We start from the raw sequence: 27,152 nt of genomic DNA on the forward strand, positions 1-27,152 counted from the left end.
AAAAACAACAAAGAATATAGAATTGAAGATGGAGCACACACACACACACACACACACACACACACACACACACATTTAGAAGCTACAACCATTAACACACCCTAAGAACCCTGGAGGAACCCAGTGTCTAAGCCCCTTAGCTGAAGCCTACATGCAGGCATTCAGGGGAAAGTATCTAAGGTATGGCCAAACATCTCTAGGACTGTCCAGACAATGTCATAAAATCATTTGCATATTCGTCATGTTTTTCCATATTGAATCGTGTTTAGAATGATGACAGAATAAAGAAAAAAAGGGAATATGATAAAAAGCTGCTCTGATACGTCATCATATGACGTAGCCAATCACGATCCAGAGTTCACGCCTGAAGTCCTTCCAGCTAATCACAACCCAGCATTCACCCTGACCGGGGGATAAAGGGTTCTATTTAATACTTATGTGTTTGGTAGAAGGTTGAAGCTGAATCTCATGCTAAGCAGAAGTTCAGGTACACGCCACGAACCTGAAAGAAATGAAAGCATGCTGATGCCTTGATGATGTCATCAAATCGAGGTGTGTGATTGGTTGATCAGATTTAACTGAAAGCTTGTTATCGGCGAGAGGAACAGCCTGGAATTGAGACAATGACTTTCTGATAAAAGCGTAAAAGTGTTGAAGCTCCATCATGGTGCAAAGGCCAAACACAGACAAACAACCACCCCGGACTTATTTACCCTCCTCGTCTAATTATTGACCCGAGGCTGAAGTTCATGTTCTAGAAAAGAGCACAACGAAAGATTAACGACACCAAACACAACACCACGAAGGTTACACACGAAAATCATGAAGATCTCTGAACTTAGATCTCTGGAGATCTCCCCGAAGCTGCGCGATCCTGAAGTTACGATATTATATGAATTCCTGTTCATCAGCAAGACGAATACAAACGTTTGCCCTGAGCTACACATCGACGTGTCCTGGGTGACGTGCTGGCGGAGCGTATGAACGGAGGGTGTGGGGGTTTGCATGGGTTTTCGTGCGTTTGCGTGTACGTCCTCTTCGGCCAATCGGCTCGCTCCGCCGGGGTCGACTCCTTCTCTCTGGAGTCGGCAAACAAGTCGAGGGCCACGAGTGATCGATGCGAGTGCGTAATCTTCTGAACCTCTGCAAGCTCAGCTCCATTTCACACGGGAGGAAAAAGTACCAAAAGTCTTTGCGTGAAAACGTTCCCCCTGGGAGCAATCCCCAAACAGTCCGGTTCATATGTATTTGGACAGCGACACGTTTTTTTTGCCCCCTGTACACCACGACCACCAAATAAAGCCATGAGCACGTGAAGACTTGCAGCTTTCATTTAAAGAGTTTCACCAACATAATTCATGAAGCCTTTTTCTTTTCTTTTTCTTTTTTAATTAACACACTGTGTAAATTCCCTCTATTTACACAGGATCAAAAGTAACTGGACAATGATACATAGAATTATTTTCAGTATTTCAGATCTTTGCAGTCGTTACTCTCTGAATTCTGGAAGAAATAAATAAAACTCACCAAATACTGAGTTTCCTGAATTATAACGTCTTTACTGGAGCTTTTATAGTTGTTGCTTCTTACTGGCTTCAGTTTTGTCTTTAGGAATAGAAAAGCAGCTCAGGTGAGTTAAATATGTGAGAACGTTTTGTTCCTTTGCCTTTAAAAGCTCGATGTTTTGGATTTCGGCACACTTCATAATTCATCTCGCTCCGTCTGTCAGGACTCACATCATCAGATGTAATTTTATCACCGGTGACCAAAAATGCTAATAATTCTGCCTTCATGTTTGAGAAACAGTGTGAAGTCAAGTCAGACATTGTCTCAAAGCAGCTTTACAGAAATCAACAGTGAAGGTGAATGGTGTGTATTTATCCCTGATGAGCAGCCGTGGCGACTGTGGCAAGGAAAAACTCCCTTAGATGCTATGAGGAAGAAACCTTGAGAGGAACCAGACTCAAAAGCAGAACCTCATCCTCATTTGGGTGACATCAAGAGTTTGATCATAAATCTTTCAACAATACAGAACACTGGAGAGTGAGAACTAACATGAGTGTGGTGTGCTTTGGATCATGAGCCCTTCCTTTCCTTCTCCATGCATTACTCTTCAATCCACTCCAACAGAAGCTGATCTTGGTCTCATCCGTCCAAAGAACTGGAACAGGCTTTTCAGATGCCTTCTAGCAATGTCCTCTTTGTACTTGAGTGGTTTGCATCTTGAGGTAGACCTGCCTGCTCTCCAGAGTCTTCTTGACTTGGCTTTCTTGTATCTTGTAATCATCTTCTTCGCTTTCCTTCTTTTTAGTGTGGCACGGTGCGTTCGTTCTCTGTTTTATTTTTTTATTTCAGATTAATACTAAGCTCCTTTATGTGCATCTGATCACTTTTGAGTCTGTGAAGATGAAGGTACAGTGTAATAAAATGCTCTAATTCCTACATGTTGTTTACAAAACACCTTGAATTGAAGCTAAAAGTCCAGACTTCAGTCACATCTGAATTTGCTTAGTTTTCACGTCTGATGTACGAAGGCAAAATTACATTTCATCAATGTCCAAGTTCTTATGAACCTGCTTTAAAAAACGGGTCCCCAAACTATGGCCCTCTGAACAATGCCAGAGACATGTTTTATTTATCGTATCTGTATCTGATAATAAAGGTTGGCTTTTCAAATAAAATGTCATCTTAGTTATTAATAAAGGTCGAGGCACCGCTAGTCGATCACTGGAATGCAGGAACGGTCTGCTGTCATTACAATAGTGCCCTCTAGAGGTGAATCGCAGAAGCCACGTGCTGAGACTGCGCGCTGCACGAAGAGCGCTAGATTATATTTATTACTTATAAATTATATAATTCTATTACTTAATGGATATATTTATTTCCATTTAGCACATTTTCAGTATTGTTTTATTTTTTATGTTAGATTTTTGAAAATAAAGTGCTATTTAACATGGAGTGTTTTGTTTGTTAGTTTTTATCCAGTATCCATTTTAAAAACTACGTTTGATTTATCGGCTATCGGTGAGTGCGATCCGACCTCGCTATCGGTATCTGTGAAATCCAGCAATTGGAGGCAAAATAAATATATTTAAAATCATAATAAAATCTCTACAATAATGCTGCTAATCACTCCGTCATTTTCTGTTACTTTACCGAACCTCATTAAAGAAGGGAAAAATGATGTGGTGCTCACAGGAGCTTGATGCCCCCTGATTTAGAACTTTAGAACTCGTTCTGCAGGAAGAGTGCAGTGGTTCACTGAATCAATGAATCGAAGCGTGATCATTTGACTCAGTTAAAGGTTAATTGAAGAGAATCATTCGCACGGACGTTGTTCTCGTTTATAAGAGCGGACAATGCTTGACTTCTGCACTCTGTACTGTTTTTGTTAGTTGTTCTAAATTGAGTAACATTTTAACACTTTCACTTATGTTGAAGTTCTCGGTATTTGGTTCCACCCCTGATCCTGTTTATAAGCTGCAGGTTGGAGGGGAGGACATGAGCGGTGACGCATGACGAAAAGGGGTCAAAGACCCTGTTTGGTTTTTAAATATTTGCTCATCGGCTTTTTGCTTCACTCTCAGAGAGATCAGAGAACGCTGAGGGATCTCGGTGAAATCAGGGAACTCGGTGAGATCAGCAGGAATCAGCATGTTACCAATGAGCTCGATCTGCAGAGGCGTGCGCCTCCTGGCCCAGCAGCATGTGGCAGTTCTGGAGTTCTCGGCGTCATGTACACGTCCGTCCTCATCCTCGAGTCCGTCCTCGTTGCACGTTCCTCCTCCTGCTTGCATGCTGCGGCCCCTGGAGGTGCCCCATCGCTACCTGTTCGGACCTGGCCCGTCTAACGTCCCACCCCGTGTCCTGGCGGCCGGAGGGAGACCCATCATCGGTCACCTGCACCCGGAGATGTACGAGGTGGGACCTCAGGCACCACTTGCGAGCTGAGATGTGAGTATCAGCAGGTTAAACCTTTATCACATCCTTTGCTTCTTTGTTGTAGATTATGAACAACATCAAGGAGGGAATTCGCTACGCCTTCCAGACCACCAACCACATGACGCTGGCGATGAGCGGCTCGGGGCACACGGCTATGGAGTGCGCCGTGTTTAACATCGTGGAACCCGGAGAGAGTGTTCTGGTGTCCGTTAACGGCGTGTGGGGAGAACGCGTGGCCGAAATCGCAGACAGAATGGGTACCGCTTTAAACCAGCCTGTTTTTGTGTGACGAATAGAGAAGGAATGGATGATATATCAGAAATATCATATCACGATATTTAACATTACCGCAATATTTGGGGTTTGATTCCTACAACGCCGATGAAAGATGAAAGTCATAGCAATACGAAAATAAGAATAACAACAATAAAGTCGTACCAATATTTATCATCATCTTCATAGACACTTGAGAAACATCTCCTCCTTGGTCGCCATAATAGACTGCACAAAAGAGCCGATTTCCTCAATGTCTCAATTATTTTCTTTTCTTCTGAATGATGCACCAAAATCATTCGTGTACAGTCTCTAAAGCTAAGCTACAAAACTGTACTTCACAGCTGCAGGAACATCAGGAGAACTTCCACACCTTTAGTGTATAAACGTTTACCTTCAAAAAATTATAATTTATGTGAAACACATAGTAAACAGTCTGATCAAAAGATCACAACACCTGCACTGTGTGGACAAACGTTGGTGGACACCTGACCATAAGATTTGCTCTTTCTGAAAATCCCACTCCATATTTAGAAGAAGAGAAGCTTTTGTTTGTCGCATGTAATCACAGAAGCTTTAATAGGATTTTAATTAAAAAGGTGATTAAATACTGTAGTTACAGATACAAACATCATACATTTAATGAGGTTAAAGTGTAAATAGATGTTTTACTTGAAAAAATGTAAATTACAATATTTTTTTTATATATTTTTTTACATTTAAATATAAAAGCCAAATATTACCTTTATATACAATTGGCAGACGCTCCTCATATCCAAAGTGCTCTGGAGCCCCAATCAATAAATACATTCTGATGGTAAGGACTTCTAAAAGCTCAGATGTTTGAACATTAAGAAGGATAAAGCTGCTTTAAAGGTCAGTACTTCACAGCACAGTGAAATTCTTTCTTCATACACCACTGTGATGTTAAGAAACTGGGGTCAGTATGATACAAAGGGTTAAGAGCCTCACTCAAGGGCCCCAAGAGTGGCTGCTTGGCAATACTGGGGCTTTAACCCATGACCTTCTGATCATTTACCCAGAGCCTCAACCACAGAGCTACCACATTGCAGTTCAGGGTGAGATGCAGTGCTGAAAGATGGTCTGGTTTTGTATGTAAGCATCAGTGGTTGATATCTGACACAGGGAGCTACAGGAAGCCAGTGGAGGAAACAAAGCAGTGGATTGGTGTAGGAGAACATAGAGAGGTTGAACCAATGTCTTTCCTGAAATATTTCCATTTGAGGAAACTTTTACTGTAACTACAGTTCAGTCAAATATCTTACTTTCTACTTAACCACATTTTCAGTTGTTTCTTTTTATGTATGAGTGAATCAGAGATGTTAAAAGTCCACACGTCCTTCACTCAGTAGAAGAGCAGATACTGATGTTTTAAAAGAGAAGCTGAAGTTCTGACTGCACTTTTTCACTTAAATTACAGTAAAGAAGTTTGTGCTCTGACGTGTTCTTCAGTAGAAAGTAGTGATTATTACTACCTGTTTAGTGTCACACTGTAACATCATATTAATATAAAATTATTTCTAATGTTGTTCTCTAATGAATGTATCCAGTCTGAAGATCCACCATGTAGAACACCAGCAAAGAAAAGATGATGATGATGATCAGGAATGTCTCTGTTCTCACTCATGTTCTCATCACTGACTCCCTCTGTCTCATCCATGCCTGCTCATTGTGAGCTTCAGAAACTAGTCTACGTCTGTGGTGTGTGAGAGGAAATGATACACCAGTGGATTAAAAAAGCAGCACAATGACAAGAAACGGGTTGATCTGCTGAAAACGGCGCAATGAGAAGAATAATATTGGCATTTTGTCAAATAAATGAAACCTGAAGTAACGAGTCTGTTTTTAAAATGTAAGTAGAATCAGGATCGAACGCACGCTCTGTTTTACACGTGTTCTGATCGGCGCTCGGTGCATCTACTGATCACCAACATACAGTTCAGCATCAGTTCAACATCAAGCAGAACATTTAGAGAGGAATAAATGATGAAGAAACTCCAGACTCGAACTCGCCACAACACACGTGACCTCGTTTACACCATTGGGTTCATGATGATTGTAATAGAAATCAATCAGTGTATCATTCTATTAATAGATCAGTGTGCTGAGAGTCACATTCGAGTCTTTACACAGAAACTGAGGTGATTCAGTGAAGAATCTTGTGATAAAAATGATAACAGGAACATTAGAGTTATAATAAATCACTACTTTGGAAACTGAAGTACATTTGAAGCTTAAATACTTTTGTACTTTTAAAAAAGTTTAAAAGGAGAATTTTTACTGGAGTCACGTTTTCCTGAGTGAATCTCCACTATTACTCAACTACACGGTTTGTGTACTTGGTCCACTGGTGGACAGAAACACACTATAGCACTAAGAATATCTATCTGTGGAAACGTCTGTAAGATTTGTGAGATCCACAGTGTTTCAGTAACATTCAGAAATTCTTATATGTGACTGATGATTTTTATTCTCTGTACAGGTGCCAAAGTTCACACTCTGGTAAAAGCCCCTGGTGGTTATTTCACAAATCAAGAAATCGAAAAGGTAGTAAAGATTTTTATCACGTGTAAATTCCGTAACCGCGTGTGTGTGTGTGTGTGTGTGTGTTTTCTGATCGCGTTTTTCGATTGCAGGAGATTTCCAAACATAAACCCGTTCTGTTTTTCCTCACACATGGAGAATCCTCAGCCGGTCTGGCGCACCCTGTAGACGGCATCGGGGACATCTGCCGCAAGTGGGGACTTCATTCTTACACTCACACACACACACACACACACACACACACACACTGTATGGGCAAAAGTTTGTGGACACCTCAACTAACAATTCTGTTTTTTTTTTTTTTTACATCCCAAATCCACATTCAGTCCTCATTTACTTTTACTTTCTTCTTCTTCCTCTTTCAGCTGCTCCCATTAGGGGTCGCCAAAGCGGATCATCCGTCTCCACACCCCCCCTGTCCTCTACATCTGCCTTTTTTACCCCAACTGCATGTCTTCCCTCACCACATCCATGAACCTCCTCCTTGGTCTTCCTCTTTTCCTCCTTCCTGGTGTCTCCATCCTCAGCATTCTCCTACTGATATACCCCATGTCCCTCCTCTGCACATGTCCAAACCATCTCAATCTCACCTCCCTCACCTTGTCTCCAAAACGTCCTACATGCACTGTCCCTCTAATAAACTCATTTCTAATCCTGTCCATCGTCGTCACTCCCAACGAACATCTCAACATCTTCATCATTTACTTTGATACTTTGAATTTGTGGAGATTTGAGAGATAGAGAGACCAGATTTTATATATAGATATATATGAATGAGAGAGAGAGAGAAAGAGAGAGAGAGAGAGAGAGAGAGAGAGAGAGAGACAAGATATATATAGATTGATATGCAGATGGATAGACATAAAAAATTAGATTAGAAATATATGGAGAGAGATAGAAAGATAGATATAGCGAGAGATGGATGTACAGACAAGAGTTATATATATATTCACACGTGTATAGAGATAGATAGATAGATAGATAGATAGATAGATAGATAGATAGATAGATAGATAGATAGATAGATAGATAGATAGATAGATAGATAGATAGATAATTTGTAATTGTATAGTAGAGACAAACAGCAACAAAATGCAGTTTAACTTCTACCAGAAGTGCAGATAAATATGTAAATATGTACAGAATGTAATGTATAAGAGGATAAAAATACAGAAAATTAATCTAAAAGCACTGCACAGTGTAAACATGTGTGGGAGAAACATGAACATTATACAGAGGTGTTTATATGTATATATAAGTATATATAAGTGCAGGATGTGTGTAAGGATGCGCATGAAACTTTTTATAATGAATGATACGATTGGTTGATTAGGATCATGTGATGAGGTGTAAAACGAATAAACACTCAGTGGTTCGTAAGGGATTCAGTGTGTCTGTGTGTGTCTGTGTGTGTGTGTGTCTGTGTGTGTGTGTGTGTGTGTAGGTATAACTGCTTGTTCTTGGTGGATTCAGTGGCGTCTCTCGGAGCATCACCTCTGCTCATGGACAAACAGAGTAAGAAGAAACGTGTTTATGGTGATGTGTTTAGTGAGTTTAGATGTTTTTGTTAAGTGTGTAATGTCTTTGTGTGTGTGTGTGTGTGTGTGTGTGTGTGTGTGTGTGTGTGTGTGTTTTCTTAACACAGAGATCGATATTTTGTACACGGGATCACAGAAAGCCTTAAACTCTCCTCCGGGTACAGCACCTATTTCATTCAACGACAGAGCATGGTAAGTGTGTGTGTGTGTGTGTGTGTGTGTGTGTGTGTACTCAAACGTGAAGTATTGAAATCTCAGTGGCAAATTTTTCGATTATATTTTAAACTATTACAAAAACGAAGAAAATTTTGGTTAATAAAGACAAAAGCAATATAAAAAAAATTAACAAAAAATAGCAGTTTGGGAGTGTTTTTTAAATATATTAATTAACTGACCCAATTAATCAATTAAACAAATTATATATTCATTTTATAAAATGTATTAATTTGGTTATTGATTTTGATTTACTATTTAGGCAGGATTAATCAATTATTCTTCAAATTGTACTAAAAATTAATTTGCTGTATTATAAACAAATTAAAGAATAAAAACTACAATTTAAAACATTTTATTTCACCTTTGATCTGCGTTTGAATTTAACAGAAAGGAACCGGAGCATGAGACAGGAAGTGAACACTCCTGGTTTTTCACTGGCTTTTTCTCTTCTCGTAGTCAGAAGATGTTCAACAGGAAGACTAGGCCCGTGTCCTACCTGCTGGACATGACTCACCTGTCCAACTACTGGGGGAACGATGGTGAACCTGCGCGACTGTGAGTGTGTTCAGGAAAACCCTCCTCGTGAGATCATCACATCATCGTCACGCCTGATGCGGAGCGAGTGTGTGATTTCTGTTCCTCTGTGCTGCAGGTATCATCACACCGGCCCCGTGTCCGGGTTCTTCACCCTGAGAGAGAGTCTTGCCATCCTCGCCGAGAAGGTGTTACGCAAAACACACACACACACACACAGTACATTTGAGTGATGGTTAAGGAGGTTCTCTGCGAAATGGGCGTGGGCTTTTTGTGCATCAGTCTCAGTGAAGAAGGCTCTCTCATTTCCAGATGTTCCAGGTGTCGCTTTAAAAAAAACTACACAGTCTCCCATTGTATCGCCCTTTTCTTCTAACAGTTATTCTTCCTCCTGACCAATCAGAATTCAGCAGGTGCCTTACATAGAGTCAGCGAGTGAGCAACTGATGCCCGGTTCTTCTCCGCAGGGTTTGGAGAACTCGTGGAAACAGCACAGACAGGTAGCAGAGTATCTCTGGAAGGGTTTAGAAGATCTCGGCCTTCAACTCTTCATCAAAGACAAGGTGAGGCTTTCGTTCATCACCCGAGTCATTTTGATCTTCAACGAGACTCTGAAGGTGTGATTCTTGTGTTTAGGATCTGAGGCTTCCATCGGTCACCACCATCGCCATTCCTGAGGGATACGACTGGAAGGAGCTTCTGACGTACATGATGAAGCACCACCAGTTGGAGATGACGGGAGGGCTGGGGCCGTCTGTCGGCATGGTGAGAAGAACGTGTTTGAACGTCTTTTAATTTATATAACGATATAATTAATTCACGCTCGTTCTGCTACTTAGTCGAGAAGCTTTACCCTAATTACGAATGGGTTTAGCCGATTGAAGGTGGCTCCGCCCCCTTTTTTTATCTGACCCCAACGCCTCCTGTGTTCCAGGTGATGCGATTGGGGTTGATGGGCTACAACTGCAGCATGTCTAACGCCGATAAAGCCCTGGCCGCCCTGTCTGACGCCCTGAAACACTGCAAAAAACACAAAGCCTAGAGAGAGAGAGAGAGAGAGAGAGAGAGAGAGAGAGAGAGAGAGAGAGGTCGGACTCCTCACTCGACTGCAGGACAGCTGTGGAGACCCCGAACACGCCGCAGACGTTAGGACCATGTGTGAATTGTCTTATTATTCCAGGTGTTTGTTTTCTTCTAAATGACTAATCAGCGGGAGGGGTGTGTGTGTGTGGGGGGGGGGTGTTTCACTGGAGTGTTTGAACCGCGAGGTGTTGCCACGTTCTCAGTGCTATGTTCACTTCTTGTGCCATATGATGCCTCCAGGGTTTGAGGAGACGTCTCCGGGGCTTTGAAAGGTCATGCTTCTTCTCATCGTTCTATATAGCTGCAATAAGTTAAATACTCATTAAATACTCATGCAATCAATAAACGTCTTTGACAGTGTGGATTTTTACCATTTTACCTCTGAAATTTGTATTTCTGTGGTGACTCTGAGCAGACTGGAGCATGATTGACAGGAGAGATCTGGTATAAGGAGTAGACGATATACTCAATTAATTCGAGTTGACGTATGCAAATAAATCAACGCGATAAATTAACGCAAATTTATTTTAACGCTGACGCCGTGCGGATTAAAGGTAACCTAGGCTCCGCCCCTTTCTCCGGTACGCAAATGACACTGAAATTTCACGGCCTGCTTTTGCGTATTACACGAAATTCTAACATAAACGAAGGATTGTACTGTGCAGCTCCTCCACTTGGTTTTGTGATCTACAGGATCATCTACGAGTCACGTGTTCACTGTCTCACTTTATTCAACTCGTAACACAAGACAAACCTTCCATCCAGCTGTGAGACTGGGAAAAAAAAAAACACACCACGTAGGAAATGAACTTTGAAGAAATAAAAACACTTCAGATGCGAAACGAAACCCTGGAACCCGGCTGGGTACGACCTCGGAAATAAATCCAACAAGAATAAACCAATGTTTGTTTATATACACAAATCTAAATCTCCTTAATGGAGAAGCGCGTTTACTTTCTCCACACGGATCCAGATGTGAAGGCCGATTAGGAAGTACAGCTGCAGGTCCTGCATACAGACCAGGGTCATGTTCAGCTTCCCATCGGAGTCGCGGTACCTCAGGGCGAACTGCTCGCCGTCGTAGGTTTTGTTCAGCACGCGGGAGCGATTGAGCAGGAGGGTGGAGGACGAGCTGATGCACCACACCGGCCTCTGAGACGAGTCCAGCACCGACACCGTCATCATGCAGCAGTTCTGCAAAGCACGTGATCAGAACGTGTTTTAGATACGGCGTTACTCCAAACACAAAGCGGCTTTACAGGCAATAAAGTGGAAGTAGAGGTTGTACGATATTTAGAAGAAGTCAGGGCACCTGGGAGACGATATACGATGGAGATATTTATTTGGTTACCTTGACGTCTCCATGCAGCTCTCCGGCCCTCCAGGGGAAGCTGATCTTTCCCGAGACCGCAGTGTGTTTCTCAGACATGCCGGCGTTAAGAGGGCGGAGCTGCACGTATCCACTACAGAACTCATCTGATGGGGCCGAAATAAAGTTGGGGTTAAAATACACCTTCAGAGATTTTTATACTCCATATATAGCATCTCCAAAAGTTTGTGGACACCTGGGCATAAGCTTCTGTGCAAATTTAGTCCATGTTCTAGTAACCTCCACTCTTCTGGGCAGATGTTCCACTAGATTCAGCTTGTAGAGATCGGTCTGAGATTCATGCAGCCACAAGGGTGTTAGTAAAGTCAGTTAGTAAAGTCAGTGGTTCAATAGGATTGGAGCTCTATAGCAGGAGATCTTCCACATCTTCCAACCCATGGAAAGCAGATGTTTATGGAGCTGGCTTTGTGCACAGGGGCATCGTCGTGCTGGAACAGGTTTAGGTCTCCTAGTTCAAGTGGAGGAAAAACCTCCTGCTACTGCATCCGATACAAATTGTGTCTCTCCAAATATGTAGAAACAGTTTAGAGAAAAAGCACATATGGGTGGAAAAGTCAGGTGAAACAATACTTTGGGCCAAAGTGTGTTTAAAGGTCTTCAGGTTATTGTGAAGGTGAAACAGCGGAGAATGAAGTTGACTGAACCCCTAACGATGAGATCATTAATTAACTGGCTAATTGGTTAAGTGGTTAAGTAATTGGTTGATTGAAATTAAATGATTTTAAATCATTGATTTACTGAATTAAACCAATTATTTAATCATTTTGTTTTTTTTTTATTTGTATGTTTAATTATTCATTTATTTAATCAATTAAATTAGATGATTGGTTAGCAAAAAGGGGGCGGGGTTTAAAGAGGCTATTTAGGAAAGCCACATTAAATGAGCATCCCCATCGTTTCTAAACACAAAAATAGAAAACAATGTAGACACTAAATATCCTTTTGAGGACAGTAAAATATCTTGCTTTCAATTACTTTTCTTGTTCCTTCTTGATTCCATCATTGGGGTGCGCAAACTTTTGCACTGCCCCTAGTGCAAAAGTGTGCAAAAAATGATTTGTCTAACTGCATGAGCAGTGCGTGGAGAGATGTTACCTTTGGTGCAGAGCACTGGTGAGAAACGACACCGCATGATGCGTCTCACTGAGTTGTGAAGCAGCACGAGCACCGTGTAACCATGAACTCCGGAACCTTGGGGAACCTCAGGGTGCAGAGGGCTGATCTCCTCTGCTCTGTAGGGGCTGGTGTGGGCATCGACGTGTGGGCGTGTGTTTGGGGTAAAAAAAAAAAAAACAATTATGAAAGAAAATAAGAAATATTTTATAGTGAAAAGGGTGTGGCTTAGAGGTCAGTCATAGTAAAAGAGGCGTGGCTTCTGTGTCAGCGCCGGATATAATAAGAAAGGCGTGGCCTTTATGTGAGTCAAGCCTAGGTATAGCAAAGGGGGTGTGGCCTTTGTGTATAAATCCCAGGTATAGCAAAAGGGGTGTGGCCTCTGTGTAACAGTCTCAGGTTTAGTAAAGCAGGAGTCGCTTTAGTGTGGGTCAGTTCCAGTTATAGTAAAAAGGGCGTGGCTTCTGTGTGGGTCAGTACCAGTTATAGTAAAGAGGGCGTGGCTTCTGTGTGGGTCAGTACCAGTTATAGTAAAGAGGGTGTGGCTTCTGTGTGGGCAAGTACCAGTTATAGTAAAGAGGGCGTGGCTTCTGTGTGTCAGTATCAGGTATAATGAAGACGTGGTCTAAGTGTGTTAGTTCTAGGTACAGTAGAGTGGGCGTGGCTTACATGCACCACCCCCGATATAGTAAAGACGGTGTGGCTTCTGTGTGTCAGTATCAGGTGCGATGGAGGAAGCGTGGATTCAGAAATAATTTTGGAGGTGTGGCCATTTTGTCTGTTAAGACCAGGTATAGTAAAGAAGGTGTGGCCTTTTTGTGCATCAGTCCAAAGTATAGTAAAGGAGGCATGGCCTTTGTAAGTCCCAGGTATAGTAAAGGAGGCGTGGCTTCTATGTGTCAGTACCAAGTGTAATGAAGACGTGGTCTAAGTGTGTTAGTTCCAGGTACAGTACAGTGGGCATAGCTTACATGCACCACCCCTGGGATAGTAAAGGAGGCGTGGCCTGTGTGCGGGTCTTAAAAGAAAAATACAACCAGCATACCAGAACAGAGACCCGAGAACACTCCTCTCCACCAGTCTGTGGAAGTGTAAGGTAGCCATGATGAAGGCGATGACCCACGTACCCTAAAGACGAGCACAAACACACACAATAAACACACAGAGCACAGAGTTGAGCTTTTTATAGTAAAGTGGAAACGTGACCGTACTCTCCATATTCCCACAGTGATCCCTTCATCAAACTGCATCAGCTTCACCAGACTGTCTGTCCCAATACACCTCCACTTCTCAGTCCTGCTCAGCAGCGTTTTACTAACCAGAGAGCGCCACTGTGGCCTGGACCGCGTGCCACACACACACACACACACACACACACACACACACACACACACACACACACACACGTTCAGTGTCCAGCTGCTTATGGTTTTATTATGTATTAGATTTGTAATACTTGTGGGTGAAGAGGTTAGCTCACTTGGATAATACAGTTGTGGAGGAATCCAGGACTCCGTAAAGCTCCACGCTGTAGACGCGGTGAATTTTCGGCCACGTGCCGTGGCTCCAGCACACGCTGACGGACGAGTCCGAGAAAAAGGCATGAGATCGCTTGTACACGCACCGTCTCCCTCCTTTCAGGGTCAGTGTGATCTCCCAGACCACATTCAGACTCCTGCAGGAAAGGCCAACTTTCATAAACACACCCTTTTTTTCTAAAAGGAGGCGTGGCCTGTGTGTGTTAGCACCAGATATAATAAAAGAGGTGTGGCCTGTGTGTGATCACCAGATAATAAAGGAGGCGTGGTCTGTGTGTGATCACCAGATATAAAGGAGGCGTGGTCTGTGTGTGATCACCAGATATAAAGGAGGCGTGGTCTTTATCAATAAAGGTTGATAAATTATAAAAAAAAAAGTATAAACTATATGAAATATATGAAGATGTGTGAATATGTGTATATACATGGATTTACCCTAATTACGAATGGGTTTAGCCAATTGACGGTGGCTCCGCCCCTTTCAAGGTGATATTTAAGGTGATTAGGGTGATTTTTAGCAGCTGCGTGACCCTTTTCACCCAGAAATATAAAATTAAAGAATCATTTTGTCTCCCTCTGTCCCCTTCATGATCCATAATGTTCCCACATTACATCTAATGTTCAAGAAACATCTCCAGAAGAACACAAGAACCAGATCTGACCTGAGGACCTGTTTCGTGTGCTCCGGCATCCCCGTGTTCAGGTTCACGTGTCTCAGATCCTTCTTCCACACCGTGTCCCTATGCCAGCCCATTTCGCTGAACAGCAGCTTCTTCCACACGGCCGCCGGGACGTCCTGCACCGCGGGGCTCTCAGAGTCGGGGGTCTCGCACAGCCTCGGCTTCTGCTTCTTCCTGCTCATCTCACACGTGTATAACTCGTACCATATCACGCTGCAGGACACACAGAGCAGGATCTCAACTTTTACTCGTTCTTCAGCCTCCGAAATAATAAAACACTTTAATTAAAAAACCCAGTACTTGTCATTCGCCAGGTCGTGAAACTGACGGCTCACAAAGCCAACACTGAACAGAGACGCTGCGTCCAAGTAAGAGAAGATCTTTAGGATGATCTCAGGAGGCAATCTGGTGAAGAAAGAAAGATTTGGCAGTTCAGTTATCTGTTACATGTAAAAAAAAAATATATATATATATATATATATATATATATATATATATATATATATATATATATATATATATATATATATAATTATATCAATCATCGGCGTCAGCTCACTGTTTTACCTCTGAAATGAATTATGGAAAGCATGGGACCCGGCCTGGGACTCGGACTGGGAGGGGTGGGACCGGGCTGGGTGGGACCTATACTGGGAGGGGTGGAACCAGACGGGGTGGGACCTATACTGGGAGGGGTGGGACATGGACTGAGAGGGGTGAGACTGGGAGGGGTGGGACATGGACTGGGAGGGGCAGCATTCTACTCGAAGGGGAGGTGATTTGGTTCTCTCATCATTAGACCTGTTAAAATAAATAAATACATACATACATACATACATACATACATACATAAATAAATAAATAAATAAATAAATAAATAAATAAATAAATAACAAGGAAAAAAAAAAAGAGTCCCTGAACCAAAATTGCCCCACAAAGCCAAACAACCCCCAACTAAATACCCCCCCAAAAGAAGAACGTCTATCTGGACCTATCAGTGGTTCTGCCTCAACACTAAAACCTGAGAAACAAACCCTGAATCAGTGCAAATGCTTCCAAGAGTGAAGCTCTAAGTGAGGTGAAAGCCAGGTAAAACCACTCTGGAGCTTGAGATGGCTACCTCCTCCTTCTTCTCCTACTGCTGTTGCCCTCACGTGTAGGACTTTTCTTTCTGCTTCCTCCTGAGATTTCTCCATGTCTACCTGGCTGAATTCTCTCAAACCCCTGCCTCAGACTCAGCAGGAACTGCCCACGTCCGGTGGCCATTGAGGAAAACACCTGTGGTCCTAATGAAGCTCTGGGCGATCCTCCGTCACCTCGATGACGACACCTCCATGTGCTCGTCTATGAGGGGTGTTCATTAATAAATGTCACAAAAAAACACAGAAACCCGTTAACAATAATCCAAATTAAATTTTTTACTAAATACAATGTAATCAAACTATTTTTTCTTTCATAACGGATTATCTCTATAACGTTAAATACATTATTTACACTCTTCCCCCAGCACTTCCGGGTCCCCCTCATTCTTACACTGCAATGGAATGATCCGTATTGATCCGTTTAATTAAAACAAACTGCAGAAATCACGAAGTGGGTTAATTTTGGTTATTATATAAATATAAATACAGGATTCAGGCTGTTTATGCGCAATACCGTGAACGAAAAACATTATTTTTTAACATATTGTTCAGCCATTTAAAAATACATTTAATGTTTGGCTTCTTTCATGCGATTCAGTCTTGCGTCATGATAATCGTGGTGACTACGTTTCCCAGAGTTCCACGCGCGAAAGTGGGCGTGAACTTCCGGGATATGTTGCGAGGTAGCTTGTTAGCTGAACCATTAATCACGAAGGCGGTTTATTTTACTTATTTTTATTTTAGATTTATAAATCGAGTCGTTTGGTCGGATTTTAATCAAACTTTGTGAAATTGGATCAGAATGTCGGATGCAGTGAGTCAAACCGGTGAGCATTTCCGGGTTTTCTAATCTTTTTTTTTTTTTTTTTTTACTTTACACATTGTAAGTTCTGAATATTCATGAAGCGAAATTCATCGTAAATTAATGCCAAAAATATAAAATTATATTTTTCAAAGAAACTGTCGCGAACAAGGGCAGAGGCTGTGTTCCAAATGCAGTGTGGTGTAGTGCACTATTTCATGCCCTATAAAGTGCACTTGTGTGTAATGTTTTGGAATTTGGACCTATACCAGATGAAGCATGGAGATGTTTAGGAGAGATGCAGTGGAGTTTTTAACCAGATTGTTTAATAAGATTCTGGAAGGTGAGAAGATGCCTGAGGAATGGAGAAGGAGTGTGCTGGTACCAATCTTTAAGCATAAGGGAGATGTGCAGACCTGCAGTAACTACAGGGGAATTAAGTTGATCAGTCACACCATGAAGTTATGGGAAAGAGTAGTGGAAGCCAGGCTGAGAGAAGAGGTGACCATCTGTGAGCAACAGTATGGTTTCATGTTGAGGAAGAGCACCACAGACACATCATTTGCTTTGAGGATGTTGATGGAGAAGTATAGAGAAGGACAGAAGGAGCTGCATTGTGTTTGTGGATTTAGAGAAAGCGTACGACAGGGTGGAGAGAGGAGTTGTGGTATTGTATGAGGAAGTCTGGTGTGTCAGAGAAGTATGTGAGGGTGGTGCAGGACATGTATGAGGACAGTGTGACAGCAGTGAAGTGTGCAGTAGAAACGACAGACTGGTTCAAGGTGGAGGTTGGACTGCATCAAGGATCGGCCCTGAGCCCTTTCCTGTTTGCAGTGGTGATGGACAGGTTGAAGGACGAGATCAGACAGGAGTCTCCATGGACTATCAGACTATGTGGCGAGTGGTTGGGGATTGGGGGTTGGGTGATTATTTGTTAAGAACAATAGTAATAATTGTCACTTGTTCTATTATTTATCTTGAAACGAGTCCTGAGGTAGTTCATGGTGGAGGTAGTTCATGTTGGAGGTAGTTCATGTTTGTTGGATGTAGTACTGATGCTGATGACTGATTTTCAGCAGTATTTATCAAAGCCAAACACTTTTTAATGAGTTTTTGTGACCTGCAGCGGTGGACTTGAACCCGGCCATGCGCCCGCTGGACTGGCTCCTGGGGACGTGGGAATCTGAGGAGCCCGGCCAAGGCTCCTTTCCCACCATCTCACCATTCCTCTACAACGAGACGCTGCATTTCACTCATGTGGGACAACCGGTCATCAACATCACGTAAACTATTCCACAGATTTCACAAATAACACGAGTCACTTGATAAAGTTACTATAGAAACAATACGGTATTTATTCACAAAAACATTTCCGACCAATCAGAATCTAGATCCCGATACGACAGCGTCTCGGTATAAAACGTGTGTTTTCTTAGGTTTAACGCTTTCCATGCCGAGACCAATAAGCCGCTGCACAGAGAGAGCGGATTCATCCGGATTCAACCGGGGACCAACAACGTTGCCTTCATTATCGCTCAGAACTCAGGTTTAGATTTATACTTTATACCGTATGGCTAAAAGTCTGTAGACATCTGTCATCAATCTTATTTGATTTAGAAATAAAGGCCACTTCTTCCATGTTTGTAATTCATTCAATAAAATGGGAGATTGTTTGTTTATCTCGATTTGTAAACCCCTAGTGGCCACGTCAGGAACTACAAGCTGTGTTTCAGATCCACTCTTTTGGTCCATTGTGTGTAAAGTCCCATGCTAGCCTGAGCTGCAGAACTATCGAGCCGTGTGTGTGTTCGTTCTACAGGACTCGTAGAGATTGAGGAAGGTGAGCTGGACGGACAGAAACTCACTCTGCAAAGTCGAGCTTTAGCCAGGACGTCTTTCGCCAAAAAGCCGCACGTCCAGCAGGTCCGTCTCATGATGTTCTGGTGGACGGGGTTCTAACTCTAAACTTTTCACCCAGATTTTCTTTTTTTCAACATTTCCTTCCCCCCCTCAATGTTTGATCAGATCTCCAGGGTCCTCCATCTCAGATCAGACGGGAGACTGGAGCAGAAGGTGTTCATGGCGCTGGAGAACCAGCCTCTGACCAAGCACTTACACATCACCTACCGCCGAACTTCCTAATGCCACACACACACACACACACACACACACACACCCTCAACTCACTAAAAAGCGACAATGCACTTTGTCACTCATTAGCATAAATTTAGGCTTAGCATATTTGGGGAAATGTGGTGTTTAGGGTCATTATTAGGACGTTTGAATCGATTTAATACGCTAAACATGAGAGAGATGGAGAGAGAGAGAGAGAGATGAAGAGAGAGAGAGAGAGAGAGAAAGAGAGATAAAGAGAGAGAGAAGCGTTTGGGATTCTGTACAAATCTGCCACAAACCAGTTCAAAAATATGAAGTTTATTTGATTAATATAAAATGATTCACTTGAACAGAAAAGAAGCAAAAAAGTTTGTGGATTAAAAATCAATACTTTCATTTATATTCTGATCCTTTTTTATTTTTATTCATAAATACGGGTTTAATCTGAAACACTAAAATGCTAATGGGTCTTAAATATAATAAGAAGATACTGTAGATTAGAATATAAATGTAAACATGCTACTGATCTTCATGTTTACAGCGTCATGATGTCTAATAAAAACCAATCAAATGTTTCGCAAGATTTATTTGTCTAATGTTTATTTTAATACAACACAAGTGATGACAAAGTTAAAACTAAGCATCTTTACATCTCACGTTTAACACGGCCTGATTAACGTGACCCCAGCCGACACTGTTTTTGTTCACTACACAAACAAATCGAGCAAACTGACAAAAAAGGGAAATATTCCACTTACAGGGTTGGTGATTATTTTAAAAATATATTTTTTACACCGACTTCATTTTGTATTAATAAAAAAAAAAAGTGGAAAAAAAAATCCCCTAATGTTTGTATTAAAAATATCATGATCTTCATATTCCATATAAATGTTGTATAAAAGTCTTTTTTTGGATTATTTGGTGAACTTTTTTTTTTTTTTTTTTTTTTTTTACACCAACATCACTTTAATGAAATATTGATTAATTAGCGCTAGCTAACCGTTGTGTTTTATAATTATTATTCAATTTATTATCAACAACCAATCACGATGCACCATTATTCCCAACAACCAACATTCACTGACCCCCTTTGCTTCCAATAACCAATCACTGATCACCAATCTGTTCCATTTGTTTTCAGATAAAATGTTCTTCATTTAACTTCTTTTTTCTTCGCATATGATCACAGTGATTTAATAAATAAATATATTTAAAAAAAAAATGTTAAACATTTTATATCACTTAACACTGGACCCCGTCCCAGAGCAGCTTTACAGAAATAAATATTACAAATATACATTTCTGCATCATACGTAAGTCCCTGATTGATTCCTTGTGATCAGAAGGTGCAGGGTGTTTGTTGGTACCCTCAATAGTGAAGCCTTTACCAGGGGGCAGAACTTTCTTGTTCAAAAGTCTGAAAGTTTATGGAACAGCCTTCAAATGTGCGTTTGGGACTCGACCACTTTGACTGTGTCTGAGTCAAAATTAAAAATAGATTTCTTTAGTCTTGCGTTTTGTCAGTAGATTTACTTTTTGTTAAAGGAGAAGATCTGGGGGATCAATAATAATTGTTTTGATGAACAGAGATGTTTGGATGCTGTTGTCCCCCCAATTCTGCCTCATATCCTTGAGTCCTCAACTAGAGATAATTATTCTGTCAGAGCCAGTATTGCCAGAGTAGCTTCTTCCCCCCTGATTACACAGTGTCTCTAAATATAATAAGTAAATATCTGAATATATTATTAAAATTTCACTTCTCTTTCCTCCATCTGAACAATCAAAATCGATCACAGCAAGTAATATCTATTACATCTTTATTGTAGCATGCATCTAATAAACGTGCTCAAATCCAAACCAAAAGTGCAGCAAAGATTTTCCACATCAAACCAAAAAAAAAAAGTCAGAATTTAAAATAAATAAATAATTCATGCAATAAAAAATTAGGCTTAAAGATAAACCATCACTCAAATGTCACACAGTATAAAACAGTCAGTGTTGGATTCAAACCAACACACGAGCAAGAGCATTTCAGTTAAATATATATAAATATAAAAATAAATATTATAAAGAGCTGATAAAAAAAAGGCAGAACGAAAGCGAGATCACTAGATTGAGTCGGGTAAGGGGTGTGGCTTAAAGTGCTTATAAATCCATTGTAATCTCATATATAATTGATGCCATATTAAAAGAGTTTAGACTTTAAAACTGAATTATATATACATATAAATATATCTTTATTTATTGTGATACTTTCCCTGAATCTCTTGCATTAAGCGGTTAACGTGTGATACTCAGTTAAGCCACTAGGGGGTAGCACCGTCTGCCCATTTAGAGCACTAAAGCGGTAAAAATGTGCTCACAGTTATTTCATCAGGTAGATGTAGATGATCCTTACGACGTGTCTCCAGGTCAGTGTGACGGATGAGTACCAGTGTGTCTGAGTGCGGGACTCTACCTTCCTCACACACTTTGAAATGTCGACCTGAAAAAATAAAATACACACACACACACACACATTATATATATTATATAGATTAATCACACACACTGATATATTTCAAGTGTTCATTTCTTTTAATTTTGATGATTTTGGCTAACATTTAACAAAAACAGCCCAATTCACCATCTCAAAAATTAGAAAACTTCATAAGACCAATCAAAAAAAAACATTTTGAGTGAATTGTTGGTCTTCTGGAGCGCTCCTTTTGCTTTAATTACTGCCTCAATTCGGCGTGGCATGGAGGGGATCAGACTGTGGCATGGAGGGGATCAGTCTGTGGCATGGAGGGGATCAGTCTGTGGCATGGAGGGGATCAGTCTGTGGCATGGAGGGGATCAGTCTGTGGCATGGAGGGGATCAGTCTGTGGCATGGAGGGGATCAGTCTGTGGCAAGGAGGGGATCAGTCTGTGGCATGAAGGGGATCAGTCTGTGGCATGGAGGAGATCAGTCTGTGGCATGGAGGAGATCAGTCTGTGGCATGGAGGGGATCAGACTGTGGCATGGAGGGGATCAGTCTGTGGCATGGAGGGGATCAGACTGTGGCATGGAGGAGATCAGTCTGTGGCATGGAGGGGATCAGTCTGTGGCATGGAGGGGATCAGACTGTGGCATGGAGGGGATCAGTCTGTGGCATGGAGGGGATCAGTCTGTGGCATGGAGGGGATCAGACTGTGGCATGGAGGGGATCAGACTGTGGCATGGAGGGGATCAGACTGTGGCATGGAGGGGATCAGACTGTGGCATGGAGGGGATCAGACTGTGGCACTGCTGAGGTGGTGTGGAAGCCCAGGTTTCTTTGACAGTGGCCTTCAGCTCATCTGCGTTTTTTGGTCTCTTGTTTCTCATGTTCCGCTTGACAATATGCCAGAGATTCTCCATGAGGTTCAGGTCTGGTGAGTTTGCTCCAATCAAGCACACCAACATCATGGTCATTTAACCAACTTCTGGTGCTTTTGACAGTGTGGGCAAGTGCCAGATCCTGCTGGAAAATGAAATCGGCATCTCCATAAAGCTGGTCAGCAGAAGGAAGCATGATGTGCTCTAAAACTTCCTGGTAAACGGCTGTGCTGAACATGGACTTGATAAAACACAGTGGATCAACACCAGCAGATCACATGACTCCCCAAACCACCACTGACTGTGCAAACTTTACACTGGACCTCAAGCACCTTGGATTCTGTGCTTCTCTCTTCTTCTTCCAGACTCTGGGACCCTGATTTCCAAATAAAATGCAAACTTTTCATTTCCTGAACGTCAGAGGTGTCTCACCTGGACAAAGGACAAAAAGGACTGGACTGTGGCTCAGTGGGACAAAGACGACTTTGTCCCACTGAGCCACAGTCCAGTCCTTTTTGTCCTTTGTCCAGGTGAGACACCTCTGACGTTGTCTCTGGTTCAGGAGCTGCTCGACACGAGAAACGCGTCAGTTGTAGCTCATGGAGACGTCTGTGTGTGGAGGCTCCTGAAGCACTGACTCCAGCTGCAGTCCACTCTTTGTGAATCTCCACAAGTTCTTGAATGGGCTTCGTTTCACCTTTTTATACCACAATCTTTCCTTCAATTCAACTTTTCATTAAATGTTCTTGGATCCAGCAGTCTGTGAACAGCAGCTTCTTTAGCGATGATCTTCTGTGTCTCACCCTCCATGTGCAGGGGGTCAATCATCGTCTTCTGGACAACCGTCGAGTCAGCATTTTTCCCCCATGATTGTGGAGCCTGAACCAGACTGAAACACCATTTAAAGACTCAGGAAACCTGAGCCGGTGTTTGGAGTTAATGAGCTGATTAAAGTGAGACTTTACAAATCTCCAATATTCAACTTTCTCACAATATTCTCATTTTCTGAATTTGGGGTTTTTAATCAGCTGTGAGCCAAAATCATCAAAATGAAAAGAAATAAAGACTTAAAATATATCAGTGTGTGTGATGAATCGTTATAATACACCAGTTGCACTTTTCTGTATTGAATTACTGAAATAAATCAATTTTTTAATGATATTCTAATTTATTGAGCTGCAGCTGTATAGTGATTGGCCATTGGGAATAATGAGACCACCATTATTCCCAATCCTTTACTGTACTTTCTTATTGGGATTCATGGTGATCGCATACAATAATCAAAACGCTGTAGCTTTATTTCGGTCAATTCTACTGTAATTATTCTGCAAATGATGAACACTAGAATTGCAATTGACCTCAAATTAAATGCTAAAAGATTAAAATAGAAATTACCCATCCTCCTCTCTTCCTGAGCCAGGGCACAAGGCTCTTCCTTACAAACTCCCCCATACTCTCCTCTATTGTGTGCACTACAGCTGGACGCTCCCGTCGCACACAGTCCACTGCCAGACCACCAGCCACCGCAAAGACGGCCACCACTTTCCCCCATGTGATCCCTGGCAGGAGACCATACAACCAATCAACCAACCAACCAATCAATCAACCAACCAATCAGGATGTTATTAATTTAAGTAGAATGCAGGATCAGGACTTCATTGCAGTGTTTTGATAGAAAGCAGCTTCTGCGATCTTCTCGATCCCTCATCCGCCCTCCAATCGCTCCACAATGTTTAGCTGATAAAGATGTGCACAAACATAAATTCTGAGTTTTAGACTCAAAGTCATCCTTCTGGCAGGTTTCTGTATCTCTGTATATCCTCAGTACCAGCCTCGGTGTCCTGAAATAGAAGATGACGAAGTTCTGAGGTTGTGAGAAGAGGGCAGAAACTAGAAAATGCTGCCAAGGTCACAGAGCAGAACACTGTTTAGGGAACAGGAGCTTTTAGAGAAGGACTTTTATTTTAAGCTAAGAAAGAAATGGCCAACGACGGAATACGACGCGACACCGCACGACCTTATATGGCCGTTTCGCAAAGGAATTTCCAGAATATTACGTCTAAAAGAGGGCGAGTTTGGAGCAATTACGCAACGTAACGTAGGGTTAAAGTCGTTATTCTTCATCATGGCACAATTAAATCAATTACACGAGAAACGGGGCTTCCAGAAATAGTCAGCAGGGGAGAATTCTCAACTTTCTCAACTTTACCTCTTTTTGTTAAATTTTATGTTTGAAGATTCATTTAGGATGTTAGTAAAGTCAGGAAAATGAAGAAACATCATCCCAAAGGTGTTCAATAAGATCAGAGCTTTATTGAAGGAGATCTTCCACTCCATCCCATGGAAAGCAGTATCATGGAGCTGATTTGTGCACAGAGGCATTGTCATGCTGAAACATCTCCTATTTCAAGTGAATGGAAAATTTCATTCTCCAGCATCCAAAGACGTCTCAGATACAGTTTCGTTTCCAAGTTTGTGCTCACAGTTTGAAGAACAACTACATATGGATGGAAAAATCAGGTGTCCCAATACTTTTGACGGTTGAGCGAATGAATCATAATTATGACAAACATTTTCGATAAATAATTAAAGATCCGTAACCTACCGAGGGAGATGATTTCATTAGCTACAGAAAGGAAAGCGTCCGACACCACGGCCTCCATCGCCACCGAGATGTTCAGCTGCTTGGCCACGTTTCTGTAGACGTGCGGCCTCAAGTTCTCCAGTTCGTCACCTGGTAAATAAAGCGCAGGAGATTTATGATCATGATGGAAAGCGATGAAGCTGAAGCAGGAGTGAAATTCATTTCAGATCACAATGATTCTTTAGTGAAGTCTGAAAAAAACAACAAATGTACCACAGATAGAATCAACACATGGACCACATCCAGCTGAAGGTAAATGGACCAGATCTGAGACATATATACTATTGGACAAAAGTATTAGGACACCTGACTTGGCACAAATCCAGCTCTATGAAGATCTGCTATACATGAGTTGAAAGTATGTGGAAGATCTCCTGCTATAGAGCTCCAAACCTACTGAACACGATGAATGTGAAGGCTGACTGCACCCACCCTAAATCTAGAAAACATCTTCCCAGAAGAGTGGAGCTCATTTTAAGAGCAAATGGGGACCAAAAGTGGTTCAAGAAGCATGGACTTTTATGGTCAAATGTCCACAAACTTTTACTCAGAATGTACATGTTGCAGTTAACGTACAGAAGTTGTGAGATGTTTCCTCAGAGTGAAGTGGAAGGAAGGTCTTGTCTTAAATATGGAGAAAAAAAAACTTAGTATATATTGATGAATTAATCAGCAATAAACACTAAAAGTTTGGTATTTGATCGATCGATTGATTGATTAATTGATTTATTAAGTGCTTGATTAATTTGTTGACTAATTGATTAATTGATTGGTTTTTCTGCACAAGTTAACCTCGATATTTTAGAATTTAACCGCGTGCATGATGATCTTATGAAGCTGCATGTGAAATGGCTGGAAATGGTCAGGTTTCTCACCCAGCTTGAGGAGCACCAGTGCTGAGTATGTGAGCGCTGCAGGAGCTCCAGGAGAAGCGGCTTGCACCCAGGACCAGCTCAGACCTTCTCGAGTTATTCTGGAGTACATGAATTCCCGACACAGGATCTTAGCCTGGAAAACCAACTCACTGTCCGTGGGAATGTGCTCAAACACCTCCATGTCCTCCAAACACCTGAAGAAAAAAAAGCAGCTTCAGAAATCTCCGAGTGGAGGTTCAGATCTCAGAGTTCATGCTGTGGTTTGTTTTGACGCGTAACAGCGGCTCGAATTTCCGCAAATAGTCTCCGGTGTTTTAATGCGGAAAAACTCCAGCAGAAATGTTTTGAGGTCGGAAAGATCTTTGCTTACATTCTTTGTGGACACCTGTTACCTTTCAGCTGTGCGGATCTCTGAGGGGTTGAGCAGATCTGCGCTGGAAAAAGTGCTCCTTAAAAAAAAAGCCGCTCGGAGCAGAAAAGAAAAACTTTTACGCAGCGTTTATTTCGCGAACTGCCACAAAAATCCGGAATCATTTCACAAAATTCCACCGAAACATCTGCTTTATTTACACACCTGAGATTTTCCTCCAGGCACGAGTTCTGTCTTCTCAGGCATCTCAGACCAAATGCCATGTGAGGTCTGATTGTGCGCAGAGGATTGAGGTCGCATCTGATTACCAAACCTCTATCCTGCAGGAGATCACAGTCTCAGTCCTGCTCTTGTAGTAGATCTTCTCCAGGTCTCAGTCCTGTTCATGTAGTAGATCTTTTCCAGGTATCAGCCCTGCTTCTGTAGTAGATCTTCTCCAAGTTTCAGTCCTGCTCCTGTAGTAGATCTTTTCCAGGTCTCAGTCCTGTTTATGTAGTAGCTCCTTAATAAATCTCAATCCTGTTCCTGTACAAGCTGTTCTTCACCTACGGCATTAAGCAGACACCCTTATCTGAGTTTCTGTCCTGTTCCTGTAGATCTTCTCCAAGTCTCAGTCCGGTTTCTGTAGTTATTTGACTCTTAATCCAGTTTCACTAGCAGATCTTTACTTACTCTCAGTCCTTAGCCCATCCTGTTCCTGTAGAAGATCCTCACTAAATATCAGTCCTGTTCCTGTAGTAGATCCTCTCCAAGTCTTATTTCTGTTCCTGAAAAATGTTATATATCAATTTATTTATTTCTTTATCGATTTCTTTATTTTTCAGTGTCATAATTGAGTCTCTATAAATTGAAACCTTTAGAGACCCAGAAAGAAACTAATCCTCATCCTCTTCATCCTCAGTGTCCATTCATTATAACTCTTACATAGTTGAGGTTATAACCAGTTCACTGATGGAGACTTGAGTGTAAAACTGTTCATGTGGATTTGCAG

At 41.8% G+C, this 27,152-nt stretch overlaps 4 protein-coding genes and 1 long non-coding RNA gene across 10 annotated transcripts; 3 read left to right on the top strand and 2 right to left on the bottom strand.

Moving 5' to 3' along the window:
* The first annotated feature begins 3,550 nt into the window (after positions 1–3,550).
* agxtb (alanine--glyoxylate and serine--pyruvate aminotransferase b) lies at positions 3,551–10,513 on the top strand. Its single transcript, XM_083548048.1, has 11 exons — positions 3,551–3,921; positions 4,007–4,199; positions 6,719–6,783; positions 6,873–6,973; positions 8,225–8,295; positions 8,426–8,510; positions 8,991–9,089; positions 9,187–9,256; positions 9,536–9,631; positions 9,705–9,833; positions 10,003–10,513. The coding sequence occupies exons 1-11, from the start codon at positions 3,655–3,657 to the stop codon at positions 10,108–10,110; spliced, it is 1,284 nt and encodes a 427-aa protein (XP_083404174.1). The 5' UTR covers positions 3,551–3,654; the 3' UTR covers positions 10,111–10,513.
* A 344-nt stretch (positions 10,514–10,857) lies between these two features.
* LOC310730523 (F-box only protein 15) lies at positions 10,858–16,555 on the bottom strand. The gene is made up of 11 exons (XM_083549544.1): positions 16,367–16,555; positions 15,993–16,216; positions 15,440–15,673; positions 15,173–15,277; positions 14,855–15,085; positions 14,135–14,329; positions 13,866–13,992; positions 13,700–13,782; positions 12,637–12,782; positions 11,503–11,627; positions 10,858–11,345 (listed from the first exon to the last, which is right to left on the bottom strand). The coding sequence occupies exons 1-11, from the start codon at positions 16,397–16,399 to the stop codon at positions 11,085–11,087; spliced, it is 1,764 nt and encodes a 587-aa protein (XP_083405670.1). The 5' UTR covers positions 16,400–16,555; the 3' UTR covers positions 10,858–11,084.
* Positions 12,789–13,662, top strand: LOC310729746. Its single transcript, XR_014534647.1, has 3 exons — positions 12,789–13,053; positions 13,180–13,445; positions 13,524–13,662. It is a non-coding gene; the product is annotated as an uncharacterized lncRNA (long non-coding RNA).
* A 117-nt stretch (positions 16,556–16,672) lies between the features above and the next one.
* thap4 (THAP domain containing 4) lies at positions 16,673–19,016 on the top strand. The gene is made up of 5 exons (XM_083548193.1): positions 16,673–16,841; positions 17,943–18,099; positions 18,253–18,362; positions 18,636–18,739; positions 18,842–19,016. Exons 1-5 carry the CDS (start codon positions 16,817–16,819, stop codon positions 18,956–18,958), a joined length of 513 nt encoding a protein of 170 aa, XP_083404319.1. The 5' UTR covers positions 16,673–16,816; the 3' UTR covers positions 18,959–19,016.
* A 1,715-nt stretch (positions 19,017–20,731) lies between these two features.
* bokb (BCL2 family apoptosis regulator BOK b) lies at positions 20,732–26,872 on the bottom strand. Of its 6 annotated transcripts, none has more exons than XM_083548152.1 (6): positions 26,366–26,872; positions 26,184–26,240; positions 25,792–25,985; positions 24,878–25,006; positions 23,668–23,831; positions 20,732–21,416 (listed from the first exon to the last, which is right to left on the bottom strand). In XM_083548152.1, exons 1-6 carry the CDS (start codon positions 26,422–26,424, stop codon positions 21,297–21,299), a joined length of 723 nt encoding a protein of 240 aa, XP_083404278.1. In that variant the 5' UTR covers positions 26,425–26,872; the 3' UTR covers positions 20,732–21,296. The 6 variants fall into 6 exon arrangements, with proteins under 6 accessions (XP_083404278.1, XP_083404281.1, XP_083404279.1 ...); XM_083548155.1 differs by having other exon boundaries at positions 26,162–26,240; positions 26,366–26,445; XM_083548153.1 differs by lacking the exon at positions 26,184–26,240.
* Positions 26,873–27,152: the final 280 nt, after the last annotated feature.

Source organism: Silurus aristotelis (assembly GCF_946808225.1).
Source record: "Silurus aristotelis genome assembly, chromosome: 8".
NCBI classification, from domain to species: domain Eukaryota; kingdom Metazoa; phylum Chordata; class Actinopteri; order Siluriformes; family Siluridae; genus Silurus; species Silurus aristotelis.